Source organism: Amblyomma mixtum, chromosome 1, assembly GCF_055824585.1.
Source record: "Amblyomma mixtum isolate Tamu chromosome 1, ASM5582458v1, whole genome shotgun sequence".
NCBI classification, from domain to species: domain Eukaryota; kingdom Metazoa; phylum Arthropoda; class Arachnida; order Ixodida; family Ixodidae; genus Amblyomma; species Amblyomma mixtum.
In genome coordinates, this window is record NC_143012.1 from 85,216,719 (window position 1) to 85,239,328 (window position 22,610).

The window sequence follows — 22,610 nt, forward strand, 5'->3', positions numbered from 1 at the left end:
AGAAGCTCCCTACTCTGTTGCCCATGGCTGCTATGCTTCGCCTTAGCAACGACGACGCCGTTGCTATCAGCACTGAAAAGTAGGCTTAGGAATGGCACGCCACTTCCGCCACGATTTTTGCAATCCTTCTCGGATACAGGGAGCCGCTTCAGACTTTTAAGAGTGTTAGCTCTTAAAAGTCTGAAGATTCAAGATTTCATGGGGTCTGCTGCCACCCTGAGATCACAGCGCCATCTGTGGCAGCAACTAGAGAACAGCACATCTCGCGTTGAGACTTGTAGCGCCATCTACAGTAGCATTGTAGAAACAAGTGAAGAATTTGATGAAGGTGCCAGCGAAAATGTTAAGCAGTGATCTGTGTGATAGTTGGTTGCAATATGTACAAGTGAAAGGTTTGTGAGCATGTTTATCATATTGGGAAATAAACGTACAAATTCGTATTTCTATTGGTGTACCTCCATTAATTTCATTCATATCAATTCTAGTAAACCAAACAGCTAACGCTCGTTACTTCAACATCTTCCAGGCGGTGGCGGCCATTTTATCTTCCTCCGTGATTGCAGTGCTCAAACGTTGCACAGTGGCATTTGAAATTGCGGGCTTTACTATGCCGACAGCACCAATCACATGCGTGAGTAGTGGGCATGGTGAAATAAGCTACTTTTAACTGTACGTGGTCCTCAGGCGTAGCTAAAGTCCAATTGTCACAAGGTGGTGACAACACCATGGACAATGGACGAGCAGAATGGCTTGGAACTCAAATTCATTACTGGGCTTACTCGCGCCCACAAAGAACTCGGTAACTGTTCGCTTTTCGCGGTTCACTTTTTTCCTTGTATTGGAAAGAAACCAATAAACAAACAAACAAACAAACTGGGTGGCAGGCAGCGACATCAACAAACGTGCTCGGCAGTTGTTGAAGAACGGAATCACCATTGCCTTCAGTCGTACTTTCATGATAAAGCACGAAAAGCAACCGCAACAACCTCGGAACAACGCAAAAGCAGTTGTGCATCGAGGTAAATCTGGTCACATCTTGTATTGCAACAAAGCGATAAAGCCGTGTGCCAGCAGCTTTGAGGAATGAACAAACAAACAAACTTAGCGAGCCTTCGCGGAATATGGTGGAGCAGATCGCATGTGAGTTTGCACGGAGGCAGTTGGCGTGTCACTGTCACACGGACACGGTGTGTCCTCTTGCAGGAGCGCCCTGATGGAGAGCATGCTGGCGGGCTTGCCCGACGTCCGGAGCCAGCCACGCTGCCTGCTGCCATCTATGGCCCGTAGCCACAAGCCTCTTCTGGAGAGGCCGATGTGCGGTACGTGTAGATGCTGTCTTGAAGTCCACTTTTCACAGTGAGGGACATCTGTTGCCTACAGAATGATTTTGTGTGTTGGTGCAGCGCAGAACTTTCATTTTCACAAGCTAAGCTGCTTTATGGCCTTGTGGTCTAAATCATCTTACTCTCGCCAAACCTCTTTTATACCGTTGGCAGCAGTTCTAATAGAGACTTTTAGTTGGACGTATGCAGTGAGCTTGCGCACGCAACAACACTGCGGGTAACAAATGCGCATGCGCACAATGCAACCTATCTAGCCATGCGTTGTAGACGCCCGCCCGCTATAAAGCATAGCGTAGCGTACGCAACGTGGAACACTACATGCTGCATAGAGAACATGGCGGCGACCATCTCGCCCGCTTCGGACCAAATTCACTTCGCCGTTCCTCTCTTCTACGTGATGGCTCGCTCTAAACTGTGCTGTTAGCGTTTATTTTGTCTACTCTCACCCACACACCAAACTATTAGAGGCAAATGCCCCTTGTTTTTCAGATAGTGAGGCGATTTTTGACCTTTTAAGCCTAAGTAACATTGTGTACGTTTATCGTCTTAGCAACAGCACCTGTCGAATAATTTTTTAGTCATATGTGCCTGCTTTTGCACTTCATTAAACATTATACATTTTTTCCTTCATTAAAAACAGTAATATACTGATTATGTTGTCAGAAACTTAAAAATTTTCAGCCCAGCGCTGCAGGGCTTTCAGTGTTTGTCACTAGATGGCAACACGACACGAAACCGCCGCTGCTCTGCGGTGGTACGGCCAACTGTAAGTGTGGCGGGGGTGTCCTTTACTGCATACGGAACGTAGTGAGCGTTGCGTATGCAATGTCACTAGGTACGCAGAAACTGAAAGTGTCTAATGACTTTCAGTTGTGTTGGCACACAAGCAGCAAAGGCTATCTGTGCCAAATGCAGGGTTAAAATATCTGTTTGTTGAACTAAATGCATTGAGGCTTTTCTGATCTAGCTTTTTTCCAGCCATTCCATTTCTTTAGAAACATAGAAATCACACAACAAATGTGCATTTTCTTATAAGAGTGACAGGGATGCCTTCATTGTAAAATAGAGTGAGGTGTGTTTTCCTCAGTTTGCAAAGTTTTATGCATAAGAATAATACATGGTTTGCTGCAAGCACATCTCCGCAGATTTCACACAGATATCTACTTGCTTTGCGAGTGCGCACTTGTGTAGCGAGGTGATGGCATAAAATACTGCAAAATCCTATTAATTTGGATGTCACAGGAGCGGAGAAAATTAATCAAATTTCGAAATAACCGGGGGACAGAAAACTACCTTACCAAAGCAGCTCACATCAATAAACCATTACTTTTTCGAAAAAAATCTGCAGTCATCGATTGCTATGTGCAAGAAATTTGAGTGGGAAATATATGTTCTTTGCAGTTCTGTCAAGTGGCACAGTGCATGCACTGTTGGTATATAAACCAACACAAATGTCCTCTAGGACATTCAGGGCATCAACAGCCGCTCCCACCACATGCACACATGACGCTACGCAAAACGGTTAAAGGCTCTGCAATAACACAAAAAACGCCAACAAAACGCTCCGTGATGTGCACACTAGGAAAGCAAAAAATAAGGCGCAACTCAGCACAAAACAAAAAAGCATCCCATCTTACATTCTAGACTGATACTAATCGTAGCGATGAGTAGGACAACTTTATATTTTGGTTGGGCATTAGCGTTGCTCATGCTATAGTGAATGCACTTTCCAGCCGCTCGCTCACCATCACCACCCCATCTACGGTGCCATGCGGGGAAGCGAGCTCCTTCGAATGTTCGAACTCACCGAAGTATGGCCGAATTCCTCCAAATTAACGAGTTTCACACCACAGAACAGGACATAGGTATTTTTGACAGAATCGGATGGACCCAGAGAGAGAATCAGACGGAATCAGAGAGAATCGGACTCCCAATTAATGGGGGTTGAAGTAACAAGATTTTACTGTACTTCATCGAGTTCCAATGACTGCCAGCGTTGTTGCAGTTGTGATGTGCAGTGTCAGATGTGCAGTTTCATGTTCGGAGCTGAAGTCTGTCAGCACAGTGTATACTATTCCTGGCAAGCTAACGCCATCAGCGTGCAGTGCTAATTGAAATTGAGGTTTAAACGCAGCACGGTACCAGTGCTCTCTGTGGCCGCTGCAAAAAATGAGTGTCCCTTGAGTGGCACCTGTCGTAACAGCAATTTTTGTTTTTCAGGTAGCCTCGAAGAGCGCATGGCATCATTTGCCAAGAGGCGGAAAATTTGTACAGATGAGCGGGAAGACGGACAAGGCGATACGGCTGAATAAAAGGTGTATCACTCAACATCTCCATGCCACGAATGCATTGAACCTGTGATTGCTTAAAAGGAAATGTGCAGTACTTTGATTTGTCTTGTCGCAACACTAGAGGCTTTTAGTATAGCGTATGAGCACTTACGTACGCTATATGCAAGCATTCAGCTTTCTGTGGATGTCGCAAGAGCACTTTTAGTTTACCGTACAACAACCTGAATGCAACGATACGATAGCTAAGGCCACAGTGGCGCCATCTGGTGTTATTATGTAAAAACATTTTGTGTCATTTTTTTTGCGCTTAGCCAAGGCATTGGCCAAGCTTATCCAAGTCGTATCACGTAGATAGCCGTTTGCATGGCGCCCCAAAATGAGTCGTGCTACGAGCACTGCAACGATGACAGCACCAACCAACACGTGCTACAAGCACTGCAACCGGCCAGCTGACCGGCAAAACGGCTATTTTTGGCAATGGCTATGACTATACCTTGGCTTAAAAGTCCAAATCGGGCCAATCCACAGTCGGCTGTGTTTTGTTAGGGTTAGGAACGGCGGAATCGTTACACAGAATTCAAAATAGGGCAAGTTTATCACTCATTCGTTCTGCTGTCAGTGAGAGGAAGCAAAGCGAAAATCACATGTTCCATTTAAGGGTAGTGAATATGCCTAAAAGCCCAATAACATTGACAATTTCTCTCCAATGTGGGCGATGTGGGCACTGCCATGTTGACAATGCTATTTTTCCTGGCGTACGCAAGAGCATACACGCTGAATTCGAAAAATAGAGTACGTAACGTGAACGTACCTAAAACCTCGGTTTGAAATAGCGTTTGGCACATGTGCCGTACGAGTGACACTATTTTATAGTGTTCACTGTGCCTTTACGTATGTCTACGTAAGCTATACTATAACTCTACTACTGCAGTGTCCCCCTCCAGCAGGCCATTATTACTACACTAAAATTTCTGTTGGCACATTGTGCTGAACACAATAAGCTTGAATATGTCGATTGCACTAGCCAATTCCGCACACACCCTCAAAGGTGGTATTGAACTGCATCGTTAATTTTCAGTTTAAATCTGTGAACAAATTAAAGTGCCATTGTTATTAACAGGGCCAATGGAGAGGCACTTCCAATCCACTTGAAGCTGGTTGACCCCTTTTCAGCACACTTGTGAGAAACCACAATTGTGGTCGTGGCAACTGCGGTTCGATGGAGGTAAAACGCTAAAGATGTATACCACGTTAAAGAACCCCAGATGATGGTGTACATTAATACGGAGCCGTACACTATGGCATCCCTCATAGCCAGTGTGTCGCCTTCAGATGTTAAAACCCCACAAATTACAAATTTTTCCACTCCATTATTTAATCCGTGCGGCAGCAGTTGGCGACTACATGGTGCTGAATGAACACCAACAGAATGCTGACTGGATGTGTATTTATACACAGATTTCTTGCTGGCACTGCAACGTCACAGGAATTTGGGAAGGGCATTTGTTACGGAGAGCCATTTTTGGAGTGTGAACAGGAGAGTTTCAGTTGCACCACATTTAGACCTATCTGCAACTCTAACAACTGATGATAGTTAGCCCTACCCCTGAGTACAACCCTGCCTGGGTACTTTTAAGCATTTTTCGATCACAACAATGGGACCCAAGATCCTAGAAATTAGTTGTTGGTTGCCTTAATGACATGGCAGATAGCCAGGATGAGGGATAGGCCAGGGTTCAACGAGAGCCAGAAGAAGAGGGTAGATTGGCGCCAAGCTAATGGTTTTGTTTTGGGTAAAAAATAAAAAATTTTAGAGGAAGATTAAAAAATGATAATAATAAAAAATAATCCGTCGGAAGCATTAGAGAAATACATGAAAATTGCTGAAAGATCTTTTTTAAAGGCTGAAATTTTGGATACCATTAGCAAGGGAATCTGCCAATGGCCTTCACGTAATTGTGGAGGTATTCGCAAACTTGATGCAATGCCTCTGGGGCCAGCACCGAAGAAGACAAGAAGCGGGACCGACAGAGTGAGTCCCAACCTAGTAATGGGAATTTCTAGATGCGTCCTTCTGCAATATGCAAACCGCTGGCAAAAGAGTAGGAAATGCTCCAGTGTTGTAAGCCACGCAGATTTGAAGGACTGAACCCGCATCTGCATAAGTGAAGGTTTAAGCAGGGGATCCTGCATCGCATGAAAGTCATCATTGCTACCCCACACTGCCGGAATTTACACGCACCACCTTCCATGGGTACATGAGATGTTGGTAGTCAACGATAGAGCGCAAGGGATCATGGCGGTTATATACTGAAAACGAGACACTCTGAACAGGTTGAGATTAGGGACGCTACAGGCGACAGGTGCATCGAGAGCTGATTTTGCCAAGAAGTCTGCTGCATTGTTTTGAAAAGTGCCGCAGTTGACCTGGAATTCAAATGAAGCGCACCTCTTTCACCCATCTAGGAATGAAAGATTTCTGTGAGCGGCTCAAAAGAGCGTCCTGTGCAGACTTCAGCGCCAACAAGACAGAGGGACAATCTGACAGGAATATCACCTGGGAGACACTGGGGGGAATTTTCAAAGCAGCCAGCCCAAGAGCCACAAACTCCGCTAGAAGTATGGGTGTGGAATCCGGGACTCGAAGCGAAAAGCCCCGAGAGAGAGAGAGACTGAACTAAATGAATCTCTATCGGCTATTCAGACCTGGTGCACCAGATGGGAAATGAGACTCAATGCCACTAAAACAAAAAGCATAATTTTTAGCAACAAGAAAAAGCCACTAGATTTTTCATACATTATAGCCAATGTCCCAGTTGAGAAAACTAAATTATATAAAATACCTAGGAGTGACACTATCAAGCAATCTAAGCTGGGAACAACATATTAAAAACATGTCATAAGGCCCAAGGAAAGCTATATTTCCTCAGAAGAAGATTATGCAACGCTCCTCCTAATGTAAAACTTAATGCATATAAAGCGCTCGTAAGACCAACCTTAGAATATGCTGACATTACCTGGAGTCCACATCAGCAATATTTGATAGGCAAACTTATCAGTGCGCTTTGTATACTCAAGCTTTTCCAGACATTCCAGCGTATCTAACCTACTTCACAAAGCAGATCTTAACAGCTTGGCACAGCGTAGAACAGCATCAAGACTAAAATTTCTGTTCTTACTTTATCATGGTGATTTGAACATATCAAGAGAAACATACCTCCAGGAACCATTTCGTCACTCTTAGAGAACTAACCACGAGAAAGCACTTCATCAACCCATAAGCCATATTAATGCTCATAAATATTCTTTGTTTCCAGCGGCTATATCTAGCTGGAACAAACTACCCTCGACAGCTGTGAACTGCAACTCAGTTGAATCATTCATAGAGCATGTCAATAGCATTGATTCATCAGTAATACCACCATGATAAAGCTGTGATGCCGACTTTCATTTGTATTTTTTGTAACTATATTTGTTTCCGTACTGAACCCGCTATTTTCGTTTCCCAGAATTGGCATCATTACCACCACGATGCCGCTAGGATGATGAATTCTTATTTTGTGTTATATATGTACCTAACTTGTTCCCCTGTATTATCTCCTTTGTATCCACTCCTGCATGGGCCCAAGAAGGGCCTGCAGTATTTGTAAGTAAATAAATAAATAAATACCAACCACTGCCTTCTGGCTCGCCCCGGACGCATCTGTAGCAATCACAGTGTGACATGGGAAATTACCAAGAGGATCAGGGAGGTGGCCTGGCAGGCAGATGCTTCGCATTAGGTCGGAAAATGTAATCAAAAGCAATAAATATCCACAGGGGACATTGCAGAACCTACTCTACGTACAAAACTGAGATCCACACCAGTGATCGATAAAAGGTTTTGAGTAAAAACAACTTGAGGGAGGCGGAACTGTGGCCAATGCTGAGCGAGAAGGAGAGCCGGGTGGGAGACAAAAATGGGTCCAGCCACACCAGGAGCAGACTCAAATGCTCGCAAGAAAGTCCTAACAGTTAATAGCTGGAAACGGGATTTAAGGTTGGGAATAGAAGCTTCCAGGCACAGAACCACGGTGGAAACTCATTGAGGGGGACCTAGGCAGAAGCACAGTGCACGCCTTTCTAACAGCAGCAACGGATGAAGCTTGTATTTAGCGGAGCCAGAAAAGAGTATGCAGCCAAATTTTAAAATGGGTCTGACATAGGTTTGTAAAGTAGGAGCGTGTCTCGGCACATGTCAAATTTCCTATTATGTAATTGTTCTTAGCACCCTACCATGTGCATGCTCACCTTTCTCAACGTTAGTCTTGATGTGGGGCCGCCAAGCCATACTGACATCATAAATAACGCCTAGATAGTGTGGACAGCATTTTTTTTTTTTTTTCAGCGATTAGTTGTGCTGCATTTGAAGAAAAGGCTGGCTGCACCCATCATCAGCCCGAGTATGCCCACTGCAGGGCAAAGGCCTCTCGTGTCTCTCCAGTTAACCCAGTCCTGTGCCAGTTGCGGCCACCGTATCCCCGCAAATTTCTTATTCTCATCTGCCCACCTAACTTTCTGCCGCCCCCTGCTATGCTTGCCTTCTCTTGGAATCCATTCAGTCACCCTCAAAGACTAGCGCTTATCTTGCCTTCGCATTATATGCCCTGCCCAAGCCAATTTCTTCCTCTTTATTTCGACTAGGATGTCATTAACCCGCTTTTGTTCCCTCACCCACTCCGCCTGTTTCTGATCGCTTAACGTTACACCTATCATTTTCCTTTCCATAGCTCGCTGCGTTGTCCTTAACTTAAGCTGGACCCTCTTTGTTAGCCTCCACGTTTCTGCTCCATAGGTGAGTACCGGTAAGATACAGCTGTTGTATACTTCTATAAAAAAAGCTTATATTACAGTAAAATCCCACGAAGGTGTACCTACCAGTACCACTGAAACATTATGTGCAAAGAGGCAGTGCACTCTTACCAAAAACGGCTTCATTATATCCACGTCACAGACCTACTAAAGGATAACATCCGAGCTTTTATTGACGTAGGACCACAGAAATGATTACCTTGTATACCTGCGTAATGGACCCACTTTTTTTTCCAGAAAAGTTTGTTTATGGAGGAGGGTTCATTACTTGGGAAAATAGTTTCAACAGATTTGTTTGTGTCGCCGGTGTTTAGCACTGTTCACATTGAAAGGTATTTGCTGCATCAGAGCATGATCGGACGAATTTGCGATAGCCCGTGGCACCGGCAAATCGCGGAGAGATCAAGCGAACTTGAACACCGGCTCTCATGGTCAGGTACGCACTGTTTACTCGAGGTTGAAAAACGCATGCAGGAAGGCGAGTGGTTAGGCATTTTCGCTCCCGATCTCGAGCCCACCATATTGCGTAGGGGGGGGGGGGGGGGGGTCTGAAGGTCCTGCTTCCTTCATAGCATTTCAGTGTAGAGATGTTTTATAGGGTTCTGGTTTAAATTGCTACGCTCCTCTCCGATACATCGCCGCTGGCACTTCTGTCAAGGGTGTACAATGTCTTGGTGCTCTGCCAAGTTCGCGTAGCCTCCCCCCACCACCCCCGCTCTCGACAAAAGATAACAAACACACCATGATATTTTTGGTGCACTGCCAAGGTCTGTACTGCGGATGGTATGAATACTGAGGAACCAAATACAAAAAGCTAGTGGTTTAAAAAAAAAAAAAGTAATTTTTCACTGACAAAAGTGGGGGGCGGTCTCATTATGCGAGTGGGTTCATTACGCGAATATATATTCGTGTAATATGTATACCTTACATAATGTATATACAGATACTTTATATAAGGTATTTATGTTGCAGCTGTTGAGACCTCACAGCTGATAGTCCAGCCTCAAAGGCACTTTAACCTGGTCCCAGCTTCTCTAATGGGCTCCATATCTGTACGAACAGATGATGCATGTCAAGCATTCAGTATCAGACCACGCTGCAGAAGTCTCGGCTGCAATGTCTAGCCCTTAACATGCAAAAGCTGACAGTTTCCACAGCAGGTAGGCGTCGTCACTGGCAGTGATTAACACTTGGAGCTTTGCCCCGACGCAAGACTGGCAAGACGCTGGAGAATGGTGCCTCTTGGAACACTAGATTTAGGAAGTGCACGACCCACGACAACGCCAATACTGTGTGACAGCACAACAAGATGGGGCAGACTCACAGCTGTTCAATGATGCCAGTAAGCTAATCATCATCATCATCATCAGCTTGACTATGTCCACTGCAGGACAAAGGCCTCTCCCATGTCTCTCCAATCAACCCTGTCCTTTGCCAGCTGCGGCCACCGTATCCCCGCAAACTTCTTAATCTCACCCGCCCACCTAACTTTCTGCTGCCCCCTGCTACGTTTGCCTTCTCTTGGAATCCACTCCGTTACCCTTGAGGACCAGCGGTCTATCTTGCCTTCGCACTACATGCCCTGCCCAAGCCCATTTCTTCCTCTTGATTTCGACTGGGATGTCACTAACCCGCGTTTGCTCTCTCACCCACTCTGCCTGCTTCTGATCTGCTGAGTGGCTTAGCAAGGCCATGTCATCAGCGAATCGCAGATAAGCTAGCATCGCGCCAAAGCTGTATATGGCATATAGAGGAAAACTGAAGTTTGCTGCAGTGGAGAAACCGAGTCACGTGAGTGATAAAGCACACTGCACGGCTATGACCGCTCAGACATCAGCGCCTGCAAATGAGGTGGAAGCGGTGTACACTGGCACATTTGGCGATGCAAGCCGACAGCACCCTTCTCTGCTTGTGTGCCAGCAGCTGCAACTGTGACAGTCATATAGCAATTACCTTCCAGGATCCCTGGCACAGCTTCCTTGCAGTGTGCGGAGTAATTCATGGTTGCTTTACAAGAGAACCCCTTCGGCCTTGTATGTCATGATAAGCATGCACTAACCAAGACATTCACGATAACCCACTACGGCACCAAATGTATGAGGTATAATGGCAGCTGAGTTGGGGATTTCATGTGTCTGTGTATTTAGCAGGACTACCGCTTGAGCAAGTACGCCTTAACAATGTTTTTAGTGCATACAAAAAGGAAAAACATCCCCTTCCCCATCATCAAGCACTATGAAACAATGTTGATCAAATGTTTAGGGGAATCCCCAAAGGTAGAGTAGATTGGTAATAAGGGAGTAATTGCTCACTGACATCCACCCAAGTGCTGCCATACAGCTACAAAGGAAAGCTATACAGCTTTCTCAGAAACTTTGCAGTTAAATAAAAATTCGTCCTGGTCCGGGGTTCGAACCTGAGACCACCGCTTCACCAGAGCAGTCACTCTACCAATTGAGCTATCCAGGACGGCAAGCTTACGGTAGGGCAAGAGCGAATTGATCAATAACTCGAAGTGGGAACAGTGTTGGTCAAATGTTTAGGGGAATCCCCCAAGGTGGAGTAGATTTGTATTCGGGGAGTAATTACTCATTGACATCCACCCAAGCGCAGCCATACGGCTGCAAAGGAAAGCTAAGTTTCTGAAAAAGCTGTACAGCTGTCCTTTGTACCCGTATGACTGCGCTTGGGTGGATGTCAATGAGTAATTACTCCTTGATTACTATGAAACAATCTCCCCATGTGCAGTGCACAGAGTACTAATACCATAATCTCCCTAGTGCAGTACACGGAGTATTACTACTATAATCTCCCCATGTGCAGTACATGAAGTACTAATACCATAATCTCCCCATGTGCAGTACACGGAGCACTAATAACAATCTCCCCATGTGCAGTACACGGAGTACTAATACCATAATCTCCCCATGTGCAGTACACGGAGTACTAATACCATAACCTCCCCATGTGCAGTACACGGAGTACTAATATTATAATCTCCCCACATGCAGTACACGGAGTACTAATACCATCATCTCCCCATGTGCAATACACAGTATTACTACCATAATATTCCATGTGCATTACACGGAGTACTAATACCATAATCGCCCCAGTGCAGTACAGGGAGCACTAATACCATAATCTCCCTATGTGCAGTACACAGAGTACTAATACCATAATCCCCTCATGTGCAGTACATGGAGTACTAATATAATCTCTGCATGTGCAGTACACGGAGTACTAATACCATAATCTCCCCATGTGCAGTACATGGAGTACTAATACCATAATCTCCCCATGTGCAATACAGGGAGTACTACCACCATAACCTCCCCATGTGCAGTACACAGAGTACTAATACCATAACCTCCCCATGTGCAGTACACGGAGTACTAATACCATAATCTCCCCATGTGCAGTACACAGAGTACTAATATCATAAAGACGACCATACGCGATCAATTCTTGCTGCTTTGCAAAAATTTAATTGAAGATACGGGGATGTTGGTAAATGGTACTCATGCCCTCTCATCTGGACTGGAGGCCCCAGCTATGCATGCGGCCTCACGGGTGACCCAACTACAAGAAGAAGGCCAGGCGACAGTGCAGTGCTGTGAGTGCATTTAATTTCAATCCAGGCTGACCGAGGGCCGCTCTTCCAGGGTCAGTGTCTCCTTGGGGAACAGCTGGAGCTCCTCCAGGGTCTTGTTGCCATCTAGGTTGGACAGCTGTGGGGGGGGGAGGAGAACGAAGATGGCACCGTCAGTCTCGCAACTTCGCGCTGCAGGCTCGATAACGTGCACCCAGAGCTGAAGCAGACACACAACGAAGTCTGCAGCTCAGCACATACCTGTCAATATTTAAAAAGATAGTTTACGGTTTATGGGGTTTAACGTCCCAAAGCAACTCGGGCTATTAGGGACTCCGTAGTGAAGGGGCTCCGGAAATTTTGACCACCTGGGGTTCTTTAAACGTGCACTGACATCGCACAGCACACGGGCCTCTAGAATTTTGCCTCCATCGAAATTCGACCACCGTGGCCCGGATCAAACCCACGTCTTCCGGGTCAGCAGCCGAGCACCATAACCACTGAGCCACCGCGGCAGCTGAGCACAAACCTATTAATATTTAAGCGGGGAAGTTGGTTTTTGAAAAAAAATTTTTGTTAATGAAGTCACAATAACGAAATCTTCTAGAAACATGTATTTCTGCGTGCTGATTCCAAATATGTAATTTAATTTTAAGTAAAACAACTCCTTGTGCACTTATATAATATGCCGAGAACTTTCAATAAATTTTGCTGCAGGAAACTCGCTAGGTCGCACGCTATTGGCCTGTCTTGACATCAAACTATGCAATAAGGGCAAAATTATTATCCTGCCTATCATAGAAGTTGAGTTACAGGGTTTTGAATTTGCCACTTCACAAACGGGAAGAAACTGATGATTTCAAAATCCTATAATAGACAGGTTGATAATTTTACCCTTATTGCATATCCTGATGTCAAAGGAAACCAATGGCATGCACTCTAACAAGTTCTCTGCAGCATAATTTCTTTCAAATTCTTGGCAAAAGTTACCCAACAGATTGCATAAGTGCACAAGGACATGTTGTACATAAAATTCAATTGCGTATTTGGAATCAGCATGCGAAAATGCATGTTCCTTGAAGATTTCATAGTTGTGACTCCATTAATAAAAATTTATTTCTAAGACCTTCTTCCCCTCTTAAGAGGCCAGATAAATGAGGCCCCAGAATGCACTTATTATCCACAAAGTACGGCTGATTACACAACTTAAAATAATCACGTGCCAGGAAGGATACCCCTTTTTCTTCCATTGCAATGAATATCGAGAAGGAGCACTGATACACCACGCCTGCGTTACAAACATCTAAAGGCCTCTAAGAGATTTGTGCTTAGATATGCTTCTACTTGTGTGATCAGAAAGATGTACTGGACAAGTGCGGTTGCAGCAGTGCCTACAAAGCATGGCCATTGGACAGGCTGGGACAATGATGTGCAACCCTTTTTCTTTTCACACACACAAAAAAAAACATGGTGACACACCAATTTTTTTCAGTGTCAAGATCTTCGTTTTGCACCAAATTAAGCAAAATTTTTTATGATTTCAAGCAAAAACTAAAGTAGCCAGTTTGCCAGCATGTGTATGATTTTGCAGGTAGAACAAATTACATAAATAGAGAGGAGAAAGAGAACAAGAACTAAAAAAAAACGAACATTGCACACTGATTGACTCTTCGCATACAAGCAGGCACACTGCCAATATCCTTGCCACTGCAGATACGCACAAAGACTAGTCAAAGCAAATTAGTGCTAAATAAAACCAAAACTGCGTGCCATGCCACGCTGCAGCTTGTCCCATGAAATGACAAGTTTGACTTCGAAATCATCGTCACTATCAGCTTGCCTTGTAGGAGACCATGTAGGCAGCCAGAAACAAGGCTAATGCTAACCCTAAGTGCTTTACAGTAAAAGCTCATTAATTTGATCCCCTGTTATTAAAAAATCCGGATAATTTTAACTGCCAGTGCAGTCCTGGCCAAAGCACATGTAAGTGCAAGGCTTCGTAAGCTCGCCAACTCGGACGCTTAAGGTCTTGCACGGTTAATTTGAACGGGCTCCCAAAGGGAGGCTTGTGTACAGGTATATGACTGGCGCGGCAAGTGGTCGTCCGGACAGCCAAAATTACATGCTGCGGAGTCACTCGTGCACCTCTGACGCACATGCAACAGCAAGCATGACAAAGAAAGAGACGGCCCCGTCTCCAAGGGCAGTCGCACCGCATAGTTCTGGTTTCGCTTTTCTGAGCTCAGCACCAGCCCGCATCAGCCAGCCAACCGAGCTGCTGACCATTTTCGTCCAGGTGGTTCTTCCATTCTTCGAGCGCAATGAAACTGTGCGCTCATCAACATGAGCTGTTTGCAGTTAGTATGCTGAAGCCTTCTCATACGTGACACTGCCAATTGTGAAGTGTGCAGTGGAGTAGCGGTGAGAAGAATAGTCATCATCGCGCTGCTCTCACATCAAAATCAAGCAACCACTGCCCAGTCTTTCACCGAATAAATTTACCCCGATGGAAGCGGTTACTGTTAAAACGTTTTTTCGGGGCCATTTTTTTTTTTACCCTTGAACTTCGAATTAACGAGCGTTTACTGCACAGAGTTCCATCCAGGTGCTTTTCAGGAAAAAATCATGTGCGAGTGTCGTCTTCGCCCTTTTTATCCTTGCATCTGGCAAGCTGCTACAACAGCACAGTGCAGTTTCTGCAGTCCCGGATGACGAGGAGCACATGAACTTGACACGCATGTACAGTAGAATCTCGATGACACAAATCTTTATGGAATCACGGACAAAATCCGTATCGTCCGAAACGAACAACATCCGTATGCAGAAGCAAGAGAAATGCTTTGTGTTGTATTATACTGCACTGGGTTTTACAGTGCATAAGCAACTCAGACCATCATGTGCCAAACACATGGTACTATTTCTTTCAAAAATTGGGTGTTCTCAGCGACAGCCCTTGTCCAGACAAGGAGGACTCCGAACAGCCCAACAAATCAAATAAAGACCTCAGCCTTCTTCTCAGGCCTGAGAAAAGGGATGAGGTGCATCACGAAATGCATCAAAACATGGGGCAAGAATTTTATAGTTTTTGTAATATTATCCACACAGATCTGTTAACGGATGACTAGATTTATTAATGGCCACAAAGCCAGAGCTCGCTACCCGCGATACATTCAGCGCGACTGGCAATCATGACATCAGCAATTTACCGGAAGCGCCTAGTGCTCGAGGGTGCAGTTCGTGCACATGCATCACCTGCAGTACCGCAAGAGAGTTTGGAACATCCGAAAAATTCAGCACATTGTACACCATGTACTACGGCTGGTGCACTTCACGAATTCATATCACGAAATTCACATCAACCGTGCCCGTATCAACAGTGCTTGTATCAACTGTGTCCGTATCAGCTCTGTCCACAATGTACTATGGTTGGGCCACTTTACGAATTCGTATCACCCGTGTCCGTATGATTGTACACAATGTACTACGGTTGGGGAATTTTACGAATCCGTATCACAAAGTCCGTATCAACCGTGTCCGTATCATTGCGATTCTACTGTACACTAAAACAAGCAAACAAAGGGAAGTCTGTGCTCACGTCTCGCCGGGGCCATGCGGACAGCAGACGGTAGCGTTGCGAGGGGTAGCCGCACGACGCCAGGTATAGCAGCAGCTGGCTGAGCGGGGACTGGGCCAGGAAGCGCCGACTCAGCACCTCTCCCGAGGGTAGCCGGACCCGCAGGTGCGTCACAGCACCCTCGGTGCCACCGTCCTCGGGGGGCTCGGCAGGCACCATGGCCGCCAGGGACTCAAGCATGGCCTGCACGTGCAGGCAGGTGGGTGGGTGAGCACTTGCGGTGTGAAAAACTACCACACTCATTATCATCAACATCAGCCCGACTACGCCCACTGCAGGGCAAAGGCCTCTCCCATGTCTCTCTCTCCACTAACCCTGTCCTTAGCCAGTTGCGGCCACCCTATCCCCGCAAACTTCTTAATCTCATCCGCCCACCTAACTTTCTGCTGCCCCCTGCTATGCTTGCCTTCTCTTGGAATCCACTCCGTTACCCTTGAGGGCCAGCGGTTATCTTGCCTTCACATTACATGCCCTGCCCAAGCCCATTTCTTCCTCTTGATTTCGACTAGGATGTCATTAACCCGCATTTGTTCCCTCACCCACTCCGCCTGCTTCCGGTCTCTTAACGTTACACCTATCACAGTCCCATCAGGACAAAGGCTGCTGCGAGAAAGACCCACTGAGAGAAAGTCCCCCAGTGCCCCAGTACCCCTGCTTTCCCTTACAATTCACTTGTTTATCTGCTCCCCATGTGACATGCACTGCTCACGCCCATTTCCTCCTCTTGATTTCGGCTAGGATATCATCAAGTCGCATTTGTTCCCCGACCCTGTCACTACAGCGAGGCACTAAGTTGAAGGGACTCCGGAGATAATTTCAACCTGGCTTGGATCAGCAGACTACAGCATTCCAGTTAGAAAAACGCTACTTTCACCAAAAACATAGCTTTTATAAGCACTAATAGACGAAGAAATGAAGCACAGGTGTCGCCACTGCCGGCCAAATTTTAGGGAGCAAACAGCAGTGCATCGACACTTCTTTCTGCACAAATCCCATAGCCTAGGCTACACCACCACTCTCCTCATGATGGTGGTCACGGAGTCCTTTTCGGAGCAGAAATCGCGAGTCCGAATCAAGTGGTGGGAAAATTTTGAAATGAAATTTTTTTCAGGCACAAATGTGTCTTTCTTGCAGAACAACAGCCTTAAGGAGTCGCAGAATATATTTTTACAAGAGCACAAATTGAATAGAGTTGCCTTAGATGTCCCTTTAACGAATGAATCGGAGACTTAATGCCACAAATGTTAGCCGCTTTTTGTGCCGTCTGTGCAGTATGCATGTTGAAAGATCACGCAAGACCATGAAAAACAGCTCAAGGTCAACTGGCTCCGAAAACAAGTCTAGGGCGAGTCACTTCGTACGTGCAACAGACAGACCTGAAGGACTACCTAGATGCAGCAGGGATCGACTGACAATTGCTTTCATTGCTGAAGCACTGCAGTACTTACCACAAAGAGAGACGTACGGGGAAAAAAAAAATCTAGCGAAGCAGCGACAGTGTGATGCCAACCTTTTGTAGCTCCTCCTGGTGGAGCTTCTCGTCTCGCTGGAGCGCCCTCTGCCGCTCCGCTTCGGACTCTCGCTCCAGCAACTCCTGCTCCGCCTGCTGGCGCTGCTTGTCCTGGGCGCACATGCAGAATTCAAATTATCTTCTGTCGGAAGAAACAACGGAGGAAGCTCGAACTAAATGTCAATTAAGTTCACTTGATTGCGCTCGAGCCTCCTTTTTTTCATGGCATACAGTTTGTTTTGCGACAGGTCACACGGTTTGCGAAACGGTGCATTCTTCAAGACCACGGCAATGAGGAAAACATTTGGCAAGGCGATGCTGTCTGGCCTGGAATTGGCCCAGAAACTTTGGAACACCACGAACAGAGTGCCACGTAAAGTGGACTAAAATTTGCACACCCAGTCACCAAGTGAGAAGTTTTGCCTATTGGAACACCACGAACAGAGTGCCACGTAAAGTGGACTAAGATTTGCACACCCAGTCACCAAGTGAGAAGAAGTTTTGCCTATTGGAACACCACGAACAGAGTGCCACGTAAAGTGGACTAAGAGTTGCACACCCAGTCACCAAGTGAGAAGAAGTTTTGCCTATTGGAACACCACGAACAGAGTGCCACGTAAAGTGGACTAAGATTTGCACACCCAGTCACCAAGTGAGAAGAAGTTTTGCCTATTGGAACACCACGAACAGAGTGCCACGTAAAGTGGACTAAGAGTTGCACACCCAGTCACCAAGTGAGAAGAAGTTTTGCCTATTGGAACACCACGAACAGAGTGCCACGTAAAGTGGACTAAGAGTTGCACACCCAGTCACCAAGTGAGAAGAAGTTTTGCCTATTGGAACACCACGAACAGAGTGCCACGTAAAGTGGACTAAGAGTTGCACACCCAGTCACCAAGTGAGAAGAAGTTTTGCCTATTGGAACACCACGAACAGAGTGCCACGTAAAATGGACTAAGAGTTGCACACCCAGTCACCAAGTGAGAAGAAGTTTTGCCTATTGGAACACCACGAACAGAGTGCCACGTAAAGTGGACTAAGATTTGCACACCCAGTCACCAAGTGAGAAGAAGTTTTGCCTATTGGAACACCACGAACAGAGTGCCACGTAAAGTGGACTAAGAGTTGCACACCCAGTCACCAAGTGAGAAGAAGTTTTGCCTATTGGAACACCACGAACAGAGTGCCACGTAAAGTGGACTAAGATTTGTACACCCAGTCACCAATTGAGAAGAAGCTTTGCCTATTGGAACACCACGAACAGAGTGCCACGTAAAGTGGACTAAGATTTGCACACCCAGTCACCAAGTGAGAAGAAGTTTTGCCTATTGGAACACCACGAACAGAGTGCCACGTAAAGTGGACTAAGATTTGCACACCGTCACCAAGTGAGAAGAAGTTTTGCCTATTGGAACACCACGAACAGAGTGCAGAGTGCCACGTAAAGTGGACTAAGATTTGCACACCCAGGCACCAAGTGAGAAGAAGTTTTGCCTATTGGAACACCACGAACAGAGTGCCACGTAAAGTGGACTAAGATTTGCACACCGTCACCAAGTGAGAAGAAGTTTTGCCTATTACAACACCACGAACAGAGTGCAGAGTGCCACGTAAAGTGGACTAAGATTTGCACACCCAGGCACCAAGTGAGAAGAAGTTTTGCCTAGTTGTGTCAAAATTTTTTCACACAAGAGAGAAGTAAGGTGGAAAGTTGGGCGAGTTGAATCTTATTCATGATGAAGTTAGCGCCAAAAACGAGGACCAAGGAAGGAGAGAAGACACTCGTGTTAGGAATACAACTGGGACTACTCCCTGACCATTTGCATGCTTTTACACCCAGAGCCCGTCTGTCACCCTCTGAATATGTTTACTAGGGCAAGTGAGCTATCGGGTGCATTTTATTTTTTTATTTCCATACTCTCAATGTCCACAGGCATTAGCAAGAGTGGTGGGGAACAGACCAAACTTGTAACTTCTTTGAATTTGATACAGAGGCTGAGAGATGGAGGTAGGGAAGTGGTACCACATGCTTAAGTACGGCGAACAAAGGCATCTTTGTAGCTAATGGTGCGACTTGATGGTACACCAACTTTCAAATGCTGATCAGTGCAGGGTGAGATGTACTATGGCTTGCGATATAACAGCTGCTTAATGAAAGGCATACAGTAATAAATTCAATGAAACAGGGTTAGAGGAGGCACTTGCGAAGCAAAGCAATATTGGGTACTTTACATGGCACGAACAGAGTGCCACGTAAAGTGGACTAAGATTTGCACACCCAGGCACCTAGTGAGAATAAGTTTTGCCTAGTTGTGTCAAAATTTTTTCACACAAGAGGTGGAAAGTTGGGTAAGGTGGAAAGCTGGGCGAGTTTAATCTTATTCATGATGAAGTTAGCGCCAAGAACGAGGACCAAAGTAGGAGAGAAGACACAACAAAGCGCTCATGTTGCGTCTTCTCTCCTACTTTGGTCCTCGTTTTTGGCACTAACTTCATCATGAACAAGAGAGAAGTTGTAATACCTTTAAATTCCTTACATCCTTCAATCACAGCCTGCTCCTGGTGCGGTCGCCGGGAAGAGGGTATCAATGCCAGACAGTAGGGGAACTACTTTAATAAGGGAGTAATTACTCATCAGCATCCGTCAAAGCGCAGCCATATGGCCACAAAGGAAAGCTATACAACTTGTGCGGAAACTTCATAATTGAAGGAAAATTTGTCCTGCTCCAGGGCTCGAACCCTATGAACCCTCTCCAACTACAAAGTTTCTGTGGAAGTTGGATAGCCTTCCTTTGTAGCCATATGGCTACGTTAGGGTAGACGTTAATGAGTAATTACTCCATTATTACAAGCCTGCTCCACCTTTGAGGATTCCCCTAAGCATTGGACCAGGGAAACTACTGAATTGAATTGGGGGAAACTACAATTCAATTCTGACATGCACAATAAAAACACAGTCCACATCAAAACTGTCATGGCTTATCAGTGATTAGTAATCAGCCCCATCCATCAGGCCCAGTGCAGCAATGGCTGTAGGTTAGCACTGGTGGTTTAGACAGACACCCACCTTTTCCTGGTCGGCCTTGAGAGAGGCAACGTACGCTGCGTCTTGCTCCCGTCGAACCTGCTCTCGGGCTTCCCGCATTTGCTGCAAGGACAAGCGTTCCGTCAAATCACCGCCCTTTTGAAACACAGCAGTGGCAGCTAAACAACAGCTAGACTGACATCAGTGAACTGAAACACTTAGGTCAATGGGCTTTTCACATGCCAAAGAAATACCGCAATCTGGAGAAAAGCAGCAGAGAAATGCTCTGGATTAACTCAACACCTAGTTTTTCAATATCCACTGAATATTTACTACATGCATGCATGTCTGTTTCTACATCATGTCTCCAGGAATATACGGTTGGTGCAGCCGGTATTGAACTCGCAAACTCTTACTTGGCAGCTTATGTGCCAACAAGTACGTCAGTATCACAGGTTACACTGATCAAATGCAGCCAAAGCATGGAAGAAGCGCTCATTCCAAGAGCATCACCTCATTTTCTACTGCTAAGACAGCAAGCAATCCACAGGAGTACAGCATTCGTTTAGAAAAGTTGTAGGCCAGTAAAACTTCCAAACATTACTCCCACCAGCCACATCACCCTATGATGATTACGCTCCGGTTTTGTTGCAATTTAAGTACAATTATGTGACTGCTATAGTTAACAGCTGCCTATCTGTCAGGTTGTTTACCTTGCAATGCTCCAAAGACATACAGGGTGCAATATGCCCCGGTGTTACACCAGTGGCGCACCAAAACTGGGTGCAGACAGAGCTCACCTCCTCCCGGCTTTCGTTGGCCATCTCACTGGTGAACACTTCGACCACTTGCATGAGCCGGGTCATGAGATCATCTAGCTCCACCGTGCCTGGGGGCGAGGAGGAACAAAAAAGGGGGGAAGGTCAATATAACTATACACACATCTGTGACTCTATATTTCAGTGCCATTGCAGGCAAATGAAGAGGAGAAACGTGCCTCTGACCACATGAGCCATTGAAAGTTCTGCAGCACGAGGCATTAAATGCGACAGCAGCGGAATGCAAGTATTACTCCTGTCTAGTCACAGACTACCGAAACATGCAAGGCAGAGTTATTAAAAGCAAGAGAAAAGTCAACCTGTGCTGTTTGGAACCGCTGCTCATGAAAACCATGGCACGACCAAGCACCTTGTTCAAGTTGGGACTAACAAGTGTGCCTGCCTACATCACCAAAAAACTGTACAGCAGACATCCGCTGTCCCTGCCTGCCGCCATCTTTCCATCCTCATGACCCCTATTCATAACTACTGCTCTTGCACTGCTCCAAGCTTTATGTTGCTGAGCATAAAAAAAAACATCATAAACACTCCATCCACTTTGGAGCACATTTTAGCCAAAGTGGACACAGGGGATACATGTTTTCATGTGACAAAACAATCATCACCAGTGCCCAGCAAACCGTGCAGAGAGGCAATCTAGGAAAGGCTCAAATTCTGCGACCTTGAATTTGCGTCCCGGGTCGCATAAAGCCCCTGAAGTGTGGTAGTCCGCTCGAGTGGATAATGAGCGAGCTCCTCCCTCTAAAGTTAGTGGATAGCAGCTTTAGTAGGTGAATGCTGACAACAGCAACCAGGGGGGCAACTCGACATAATGGTTCAATGGTCAGACAACTTGGCTCTTTGAAAGTTGAAAGTAGTCAGCACAGCTAGACAAAGAGTAGCGGTAAGGCTCTTGCAATTCACATTCCTGAATACTATATGCTTTGGCCCTCAGGTGAGCAAATAAATGTGACACAGCAGTCTAACAAGACAAACTGCTGTGCCCTTCCCCAACACATGGGCTAACTGCTAGGCGAAGCCACCACAGACAAAGCTGGTACTATAGTGCTAAACAGTCCAACATGGCGGCTACTGGGTCTTGGCAAATGGCAGCGCAGAGCTGCAATGCTTGCGCTTACACTTCCATGTGGCCTAGGAGGCTAAGGAATCCTGGTGGTGGCCAGCCCTGGAAGTCTAATTCCCTGCCCAACCTGGCAGCAGCTGGCAGAGCACACGTGTGTGCCGCCACCCAAGGCGGCCATGACACTCTTCTTCCTTCTCTTCCACTGCCCGCACACAGTGCTTGGCGCTTCTTCTTCCTCTACCCATGTTTCAAAGTTTCTTCTTTTCAACATCCTCTTGCTGGGACCCCATAACATGAAGTTTTTCTTTCTAAAAGAAACTTTTCAGAGGCTCTAAATTTTTTTTACAACAACAATCACTGGGAAGTCACAACTAAGAAGACATATCTGTGGATGATGACCCTCTCTGGACTCACTGTGCTTTGCCATAGCGATTGTAGGACTACTCTAAGCATATGCTTGCA

The 22,610-nt window shown here is 45.9% G+C and overlaps 2 protein-coding genes across 2 annotated transcripts in view; one reads left to right on the forward strand and one right to left on the reverse strand.

The window, feature by feature from the left end:
• LOC149367086 (tRNA pseudouridine(38/39) synthase) overlaps positions 1-3,671 on the forward strand; it is a 30,042-nt gene extending 26,371 nt beyond the window's left edge. The window contains exons 11-12 of the mRNA XM_089554113.1: positions 1,204-1,319; positions 3,564-3,671. Of these exons, the coding sequence (XP_089410239.1) occupies positions 1,204-1,319; positions 3,564-3,655 (208 nt within the window). The 3' untranslated portion in view covers positions 3,656-3,671. The remainder of the gene's footprint in view (positions 1-1,203; positions 1,320-3,563) is intronic.
• Positions 3,672-12,092: 8,421 nt separating this feature from the next.
• LOC149367087 (FAS-associated factor 1-like) overlaps positions 12,093-22,610 on the reverse strand; it is a 33,632-nt gene continuing 23,114 nt past the window's right edge. The window contains exons 14-18 of the mRNA XM_089554124.1: positions 21,047-21,135; positions 20,289-20,369; positions 17,222-17,332; positions 15,673-15,894; positions 12,093-12,216 (exon numbers count right to left, since the gene is read on the reverse strand). Of these exons, the coding sequence (XP_089410250.1) occupies positions 12,118-12,216; positions 15,673-15,894; positions 17,222-17,332; positions 20,289-20,369; positions 21,047-21,135 (602 nt within the window). The 3' untranslated portion in view covers positions 12,093-12,117. The remainder of the gene's footprint in view (positions 12,217-15,672; positions 15,895-17,221; positions 17,333-20,288; positions 20,370-21,046; positions 21,136-22,610) is intronic.